Here is a 9,109-nt window from a genome sequence, read left to right as displayed (position 1 = left end):
TGGAAGCTATGGAAATTCAAAATGTAAATCAGGAAATAAATAGGGCCATTGTTATTGTTCGCATAACTCAAACTGGTCCATATTTCCTACATTTAGGATTTTTCTGAATAATCAGCTCTACATTTTATGAAAAGAAATTTGATTGTGGTTTATTTGCATCTCCACTTTCTCTGGTTTAATCTGTGGTTTAATGTGTAAATAAACATTGTACAATAGTGGACTAATCAATAAGCAATGTCATGTTTTTTTAAAAGCATTTTGATTTCATTGATAGATTTTTAAATGACCAAATAAATTGTTGTCAAATTAAGAAATACAAAATGCACTATCCCAATTCAGATAATGTTTATAAGGCTTGTGAGTGCTAATACATTTAAAAACTGGTACATTTAAGTGTTTATGAAGCAGTTTGTCAATTGAACAAACACAAATCCATCAAATGAACTTTAAAACAGAGTAGTTTAATCATTCAAGAACAAGTATATTAATGCAACTAAACTCTGGAGATGTTCAACAGTATTTTACCTCTTTCCAAATCACATTTACAACGAAATGTTATTTTTATCTGGAGATTAACAGGGGGTTAAAAATGTGAACAATATTACAAAATAAATGTCAGTAGGCTTACAATAGTATAAAGATTAAAGTTGGTTTGTGCTGAAATTTACACCACTATCACAATTTCTAACAAAATGACAATGGATCCTTTGTAACATGTCATGACTACTTATAGTACAAAAGACAAGTTCAGATATATGATCAATTTTGATAGATTACAAAGTAGCCTAAGTGACTTAATGCTTGCAAGCTTTGGTAACATTTTCAGTCCAAACAATCCATCATAGTGTATTTCACAGTGTACATATTTGCCTTCGTGTTCACCCGTTAACTTGTTCTTATTACAGTAGACTTAAATAAGGAACAGCCTTTTTGATCTACTACAACACATATCTGTATCACAATGATTGGCAATCGCTGATCCTATTAGGAATTTCTGTTTAGTTTAATACCATGTTTACCATCAGCAAAGAATAAGTGAAGCACAATATAACAGTAGCCTGTCTTATGTCATAAATCATTTAATCGATACACCAAATGGGGACTCAAATCTGATTTCAGATTAACAAAAAATGCAAAGAGAGAGACTTTTAACACTATTTATTAATCTTCCTTGTGAATAGGACTTAATTTTTTTTCTGCCTATTAATGTCCTGGTGTTTTCAAGTAAACAGTATCCTTTATTAATTCTCCTGTTTTTCTGGTACAGTGCAGAATCCAATAAATAAACCATCACACTATCAATCATACATGAAAACTCTGACATGCATGAATAGACCAAACTATTTATACAATAAATAAAACACAAAAATCACAATCTACAAAAATAGAAGCAAGTTACTATAACGGTTACCTTTTTTGAGTGTGAAACTCACAGACCTTCGGTTAAACACAGAATATGTACAGTAATAAATAGTAGTCAATGATTAAATGTATTGCCATATATTTTGACACCAGCAAAAAAGAACTACAGCATAAAGTGCACAAACCCCGCCCCCTCAATCCCTTAACTTTTCAAGCATTTTTAAAACATGCATACTCTGATTTAACATGACATTGGGCTTGATATTTATGTTTTCCAATTTTGATCATCTATATTTCTGTTAGACTTAAATCTAAAACACCTAAACCATCTCCTCAAATCATGTCAAAACTACAGTAAGGTGCACATGAAAAGTGTAAAGCCAAACAGCGCCCTCTGTCATGGCAAAAGCATGTGCAAACGTTGATATGTTGATTGAGTTCTCTTATCATTAAATAATGACATGTCATAAAACATACAATGTAAATGACCAGAAAAAACAAAGGTCAATCTCATGTTACCCATCATTTTGCATGAATTTAAACAAGGTCCAATATTTAGATGGACCATATTTACAGTGTTTAACTAAGGAAGCATTTAGGAAAACGTTGTTGACATCATAATCATTTCATAATTCTCATTTCTTGACTTCTAGAATGACGGGACGCATGATGTTGTGACTGTCTGGCTGTTTCAGGACTGTTGTTGTGGTGGTGGCTTGCTGGACGCTGCGAGTAACAGGTCCTCCAACTCTCTCTCTCAGCCTCTGAGACATATGGTCCTCTCTTCTGGGCTTTACATCACCAACTCTCAGCTCCATTTTTCTACGTAAGATATGTACACCAACACCTGGCTCCTGAGAGTTAACCTGAGCTTCAGGGGAGAGTTCTATTGTATTTGAAGCCAACTGCGGTGCAAACCCACTGCTTAAAATAGGCTTGCGTTTTTTACTGGGTTCAACCACAGATGTTGACAGAATGGTAGACCTTTTGAGCCTAAAATCCTGAGTGGTAACAACTGCTTCATTTTGCTTAATGATCTGACTTTTTGTTATAGTTTTTGGCCCATGGGTTGACCCATGTGGTTTTGAGCTCATATTTGCAATTTGTCTCTGAAGGTTCCCATTGTTCTCCTGGGTTGAAACGATACTCAATGTTCTCTTCTTCGAGTTTCTATTGGCCGGCCTCATGGGGCAGCTAAACGCTACATGTTTCTTTAAGCTAGCGTTGTATGTGAACTCTCTGCTGCAATGAGGGCATGCAAAAACATTCAGGTCACCCTGAGCAAAGGCCTTTCTCCCTCCAGCAGGCCTACCCCTTTGCACCAGCTGAGACTTCTTCTTATTCAAGATACTCATTTTTATCTTAACGGGTGATTCGTGAAAGTTCAGTTTTTTCAACTGTCCAAATTTTTGATAGAGATTATGCCTACTGTTAACATACTTTGCAGGTGATAAAACACCATGTTGGCATTTTGCAAACTGCTGGAGTGGTATAGGGTTCTTTTTAGGAGTGTATCGCTTTTTGTCGCTTGCATTAGCACAGGCTAAGATGTGCTTGTGCAGTTCAGGCATGTTGTCAAAGCTCTTACCACACTTAGTGCAACGAATGGCCGTGCTGAAGGTCTGAGGGATGTTGTGGGTGGTAAAGTTGGTGGCTGATGCAGATGTTGTCTCAGTAAGTGTCCTATTGTGATATGGAAATGGAGGAGGTTTAAAGCTTGGGTAGTGTTGGTTAATGCCCAAGCGTACATCTATGCCTTTTGGTTTAACACCTCCAGATGCCATGCTTTTAATCGTTGTGAACAGCTCTTCAGAGGTATTGTCCAGTTCATTCTCCTCCACTTTTGAGGTTGAGTTTTCAGATTCTTGCTTAAGTTCTGCAATTGGGATGCCTGGATCAGATGTCTCAGTTTTAGGACTGTTATGGTTTTCAGGTCTTAACTTACCATGTATTACATCAGAATGCAAGCATTCTTGACCCGGATGGAGATCGCGCTGGTGCTGTTCCAAATTGCAAAGGAATGCAAATTCCTTAGAACATGTTTTACAGACATAAATTTTACCAATGCCGTGATAACTGGAACGGTGCTCCAGCAAGCTTGTGTCGCTCTCAAACAACTGCACACAAAATTCACATTTATAGGGCCACTCCTTAGAGTGTTCGCTGATGTGCTGACTGAGAATCTTCATTGACTGGAAAGGCTTTTCACAAACATTGCATGTAAAGTTCTTGCAAAAAGGTTGCATGGAAGGTAATTCCTCTTTGACTTTGTTTACTTGCTTAGAACAATCAGAGGGCTCAAAATCTTCCTGTCCTTCCTTGTTGCTTTCTCCTTTCAAAACACTGGTTAAAGCAGAAAGGGTTGGTGTATCATTTGTAAAGCTTAATGTCTGTTCTGCGGGTGCCAGCTGTGTGGAAGTTTCTGGCAATAGGTTGGTTTCTGGACTAAGAGGTTGTGGCTCAGATGAGACATAATGGTCTTCTTTTAATGCATCAACAGGAATTTTATCTGAAAGATTCTGAACAGAATTAGCTTGGAGAACTGGGAGAATATTTTCTGTAGATTGTAATGCAACTGTATACTCAATGATAACAGTGTTTGGGGGAAAGGCCAAAGATGTGACGTTGGACTGGTTTACAGGCAAAGATGGAGAAAATATCTGGGAATCAGAAGCCAAAACAGAGTCTACAACTAATGTTCTTTGAGCTAGTTCACAAGGATCAGTGACCCATTGAGGACTTTGTAAGCTCAGAGAATGGGTTGCAGGTATTAGAGTTTCCAGAGCACCAGTTGCAGAGGATACCCAGTCAGGGATTGTCATATTCAGATCACCCTGTGAGAGATGTACAGAATTATCAATGCAGCCTTCGTCAGACCCTGTGGGTGGTACACTATCAGGTACCAAGATGGTAGAATGAAGAGTTTGAATGTCCTTACTGGGTTCCACTGTTGGATTTGAAAGGAAGGATACAAAGGTTGGGGATGAAGAAGGTGAAGACTGAGTCGGAGGGACTTGGGGCCCTGGATGAATATTGATAGGAGTGAGCAATGGAGGGGTCGAATTGATGGAGGCAGGAGGAAGAGCCAACTCAAACAAAAGCTTTTCAGGGTTTAGTAGATCTGCATCAGACACTGCCACAACAGAAATGTTTGTTATGTCATTAACACTGAAGACTCCAGCACCAGCTGGATCCTCAACAGAAGGGATATCTACCCCACCATACTCATTCATAAGCACCTTTTTAAGCATGCTAGAGTTAGGTTTACTCTTCCTCAAAGTAGACTGAGAAAGGTAGATGCCTGCTGAGTCATAGTCTAAATTCTTTCCACTTATACTCAAGTCCAGAATGGACTCCACAAATTCTTCATTTCCTTCTTTCTTACCCACAGAGTTAGAGAGGTCTAGTGGTTGTTGATTACAGGAGCTTCCACCAGTTCTTAATAATGAGCAGTCCATTGGCAAGATCTGTTGCTGCATTTGAGCTTCATTTGAGCTATCCATGGGTGAATTCAAAGGCTCTGTTTCTTCATCGCTCAAGAGGTTTAACCCATAGCTCTCCATTTTTGGGATCTTTGCTTTTGTAGAATCCTGATCCTGATCTTCTACACTCAGATCATGGGTTTGCTGAGGTGAGCTTGGAGGGGAAGTTGTCCTCCTCTTAAATTTAGCAGCTGTTGTTGTTGCTGGTAAAACAGTCAGAGATAAGGGTGGACTCATTTTGTGGCCATCAGCAATCAGTGCAAATGTTGATTTACTTCCATCTTGGTTTTGAAGTAGCTGCTTGAGTTTGGGTGACAGATAAACAGTTTTTTCTTTGGAAAAGGCAACTGTCTCAATGGACTGAGGTAAATGAGCAGTGACTAGTGGAGCTCCAGATGTAGAAGCCAGAGTTAAAGTTGACAAGGAAGACGATGAGGTGCTCAGGATGGATTCAGACTCTAATTCTGTTTTTATTTGTGGGAGTAAAGGTGGAGTTGACGTCCTACGCCTGGTTGAGGGCTGTTCAGAAGGGTCACTGGTAAAACTGCTGGTACTAGTTTCTAATTTAAGAGCTTGTGTTATTTGAGCTGGACTGATTATAACAGCATTCAATCCAATGACAGCAGAGCCCCCAGAGTTCATCTCTATCACCTCGCAGTTACTTACAGCGCTTGTTGAGACAATTTTACCATCTATGTAGAAGCTGAGGTTTTCAGAGATATTACTGGAGATGTCAACCATGTACTCCCTTTCCTGAATATCTGTATGTTCAGGGGTAGCAGTCTGGGAATCCTGTGCTGTCTCAACAAGCTGCTGTACTTCAGATTCTTGAGTTACTGTAACTTTCTTAAATTCTCCTCTAGGAAGAAGCTGGCGCTCATGGATCCTGCACTGATGTCTTCTTTGACTAATATAAGTCCTAAATGCCTTTTTGCAGTACTTGCAGATGTGTGAGGCTTTTATATCACTGTTTTTATCATTCTTTTGTTCAGCATCAGCTGCATTAATGCATTTCTTTGGCTCTGGGTTTAGTGATGTTTTCAAAGGCTCACCTCTGCCAGGGATATTCTGATTAGCAGTGCAAGCTGTATTTATGTGAGAATCTATCTTTTTATTTCCATTTTCATGTCTTTTCTCATGTCGTCGACGACTAAACAATGTACTGAAGGTCCTTCTGCATCGACTGCATTTAAACCGCTGTGTGTGGTATGTTGAAAGAGCATGTGTTTGTATGTGGCGGTCAAGGTCTTGACTACTCGTAAACCTTCTCTCACAGCGAGGACAGGCTATTTCCCCCTGGGGTTTACTACCAGGGTCAAGGTCAGCCTTAATGACATTTAAAGGCAAATCAGTCCTATATTTCTGTGTAATCATGCTTGCATGCTCAGTCAGACTTGGCTGACAAGCTTGATTTTCATTAGCTAGATTTGGGGACACAGGCTGGCTTGTGCTCTGGAACAATTGGGTGTTCTGTTTGTCTTTGCAATCCATCTTCTCATCAGTTCCTCCCTCTATTCCTCTTTCTGTCTCACAATTTTCTTGCTCTGAGATGCTATGAAGTGCAGCTTCATCAGAGTGATGAGCATCTTGAAGGAAAACCTCTGTTGGCATAGTATGTTTCTTTTCTTCCACACCTGAAAAATATGAATATGCCAGTGATAACACTGAAGAATTTTACAGTGTTATTATTGTCCAAAACATGGAAAATATCTATCTATCTATCTATCTATCTATCTATCTATCTATCTATCTATCTATCTATCTATCTATCTATCTATCTATCTATCTATCTATCTATCTATCTATCTATCTTTTTCTGTTCCAACCACAATTAAACACACCTGAACCAGCTAATCAAGCTCTTTCTTATACAAGAAACATCCAGGGAGGTGTGTTGAAGGAAGTTGGAGGTACACTATACAGAACACCGGCCCTCCAGGAACAAGTTTGCACACCCCTGATATAAACGAACTTACTGTTATATGATCTCCACATGTCTTAATTGTCCTCTATCTTGGATTTGCAGGCGAGGCCCCCTGTTGGTTAAAAGGAAAACTTAATTTATTGATATGTTTTGTACAAGTCGAAATATATGTTATGTGGAACAGGTAGAGGTTGAGTAAATGATGGCAGAATTTTAATTTTTGGTTGAACTAACCCCAAGAACAAAGCGTTCAAAGATAAAAATAAGGCAAATCTGCACTAAAATGACAATATGTACAGTGCTCTGCAAAATTAAGTACATCCCCATTTTAAAAATGAATATTTGTATCCATTTCTCTGTTAATAAATGCAATGTTTATCAAACAGATATATTAAAATAAAAATAAAATTTTAGTCACCAAACATATTAGGAAATTGAAAGATGATACAATTTAAATCAAGCAAAATATTGCAAAAGATAAATTACAACCTACAAAAATTCAACCAAGTTTTTCCATATTTTTTTTCTCTTGATTTTTCCTCTTTATTAATATTTTTCTACAACACATAAATTTGGGTGTACTCATTTTTGGACCGTTATCGTAAGTTATTTTGTTAAATAAGCAAAGGATTTGGCTTTAGTACAGACTAATCTAATGTATATGCACAAATATAACATTGTATATCTTCTTATTAAAAATATTAATTTAAAAGAGAGATTTGTGAGGGGTGTACTTATATATGCTAAGCACTGTATCGATTTATGTCAGAATGTACGTCTGTTGTCTGTGTAATGGATAATTTAATATTTGGGTGTCAGATAAAAAAGCGACTTTTACTAAACCAGGGAAACACACTGTCATAAAAGCAATCTCATCATTAATTAATGAGCGAATAACAGCTAAGCATAAATTACTTAAGAAATCATAATACCGTCAATGGCTCTTAATTTAAACACAGGTAGGACAATAAGATGAGTTGAGCAAATTGTAGGGAAAACACACCACACAGCAGTGTTTTTCCAACACGTTTAGTGAGACCACATTATCAATTCAATTTGATATCTGAATAATTTATGTAAAATGACAGATATCTGGTGTAATTTCATATATTATATGCAATATCCATAAACGTTGCTGTATTACAAAATGAAATCACACGTGGCTGAAGATCTACAGACCGTAAAAGAAGTTACAATTTGTAGTCTACCTGTGGAGGTGTGGGTGGGGTCAGACAACCTTAGCCAAGCTAATATTAATAATCTCATTTCACAGACGCACTTTGGGGTCACATTCACAGGGCGTCCCAATTAAGTAAACAAACAACACACTGTCAAAACAATGACAACGCGCGAATCAATTGTCTTCAATGGTCAATAAATAACGTAATGCACCCATAACTGCCGCATTCATGTACATATGCGGGTAATCGATTAAACACGCAAGCAGCGGTTTATAATATCATACAGGCCTATTTAAAATTATACTGCTGCGCAAATATTTACTACACCACATAATGCATTGCTTAGCGATTACGTTAAAGTATTTAAATGGGGTATTATCGCGTAAACATGTCTGTTGAGCAGTCAGAGCGCACATGTTGCGATGTCTGACAGCCCTTTAAATAAAACAAACCCCGTTTGGCACTGTCGCTAAGCAGTTTCTGACGGGGTAGGTTAAGGTCACAAACACACGCTTCACGTTGCTTCGACGTGCATTTAGGTTAAGCCCCTTATATCCATGTTTGTTTTTAATAGCGTTAATACTTGCCACAATTATTAAAACTGCACGCGCAGTTAGCCCAAGTGCTCTCTGACAACACAACGGAGATTTACGTCGCAACGCTTAGGAAAAACATTTAATGCCATAATTTAGATTATGTCTGCCTTATGCTCTCTGTATTAAATATGCTGTACCTGTGCATTGCTTACCAGCTTTGTTGTGACGCCTCGCTGCTTGAGTCTGGTGGGCACGCGCAGGACGTACACTGCTGCAGACTGCACTGATGCCAAGGCGCATGTGCGAGATCTTAATGCACCTGTGTAGAACAAGGAGTATTAACACGCAATGCTAAACACGTCCTTTTAAGATGTACTCTCTTTTAATGCACTTGTTTTCAATTTGATTAAAGCAAATATATTTTCCCTTAGGGGCGACACTGTGGCTCAGTGGTTAGCAATGTCGCCTCATAGAAAGAAGGTCAGTTGGCATTTCTGTGTGGAGAGTGAATGTCCTCGTCGTGTTTGCGTGGGTTTCCGCCGGGTGCTCCGGTTTCCCCCACAGTCCAAAGACACAGTATAGAATAATTGAATTAACTGAATTGGCCATAGGGTATGAGTGTGA

The 9,109-nt window shown here is 38.4% G+C and overlaps 1 protein-coding gene across 2 annotated transcripts; it reads right to left on the bottom strand.

Moving 5' to 3' along the window:
- Nucleotides 1–440: 440 nt before the first annotated feature.
- On the bottom strand, nt 441–8,730 carry prdm2a (PR domain containing 2, with ZNF domain a). 2 transcript variants are annotated; one of them, XM_073910437.1, is made up of 3 exons: nt 8,683–8,730; nt 6,821–6,880; nt 441–6,478 (listed from the first exon to the last, which is right to left on the bottom strand). In XM_073910437.1, exons 2-3 carry the CDS (start codon nt 6,837–6,839, stop codon nt 1,998–2,000), a joined length of 4,500 nt encoding a protein of 1,499 aa, XP_073766538.1. In that variant the 5' UTR covers nt 6,840–6,880; nt 8,683–8,730; the 3' UTR covers nt 441–1,997. The 2 variants fall into 2 exon arrangements, with proteins under 2 accessions (XP_073766538.1, XP_001343122.2); XM_001343086.8 differs by having other exon boundaries at nt 8,698–8,730.
- Between the last annotated feature and the right edge of the window lie 379 nt (nt 8,731–9,109).

The sequence above is a fragment of the Danio rerio genome, chromosome 8 (assembly GCF_049306965.1).
Source record: "Danio rerio strain Tuebingen ecotype United States chromosome 8, GRCz12tu, whole genome shotgun sequence".
Classification (NCBI taxonomy): Eukaryota; Metazoa; Chordata; class Actinopteri; order Cypriniformes; family Danionidae; genus Danio; species Danio rerio.
This window is presented reverse-complemented; position numbering and strand designations above follow the sequence as displayed.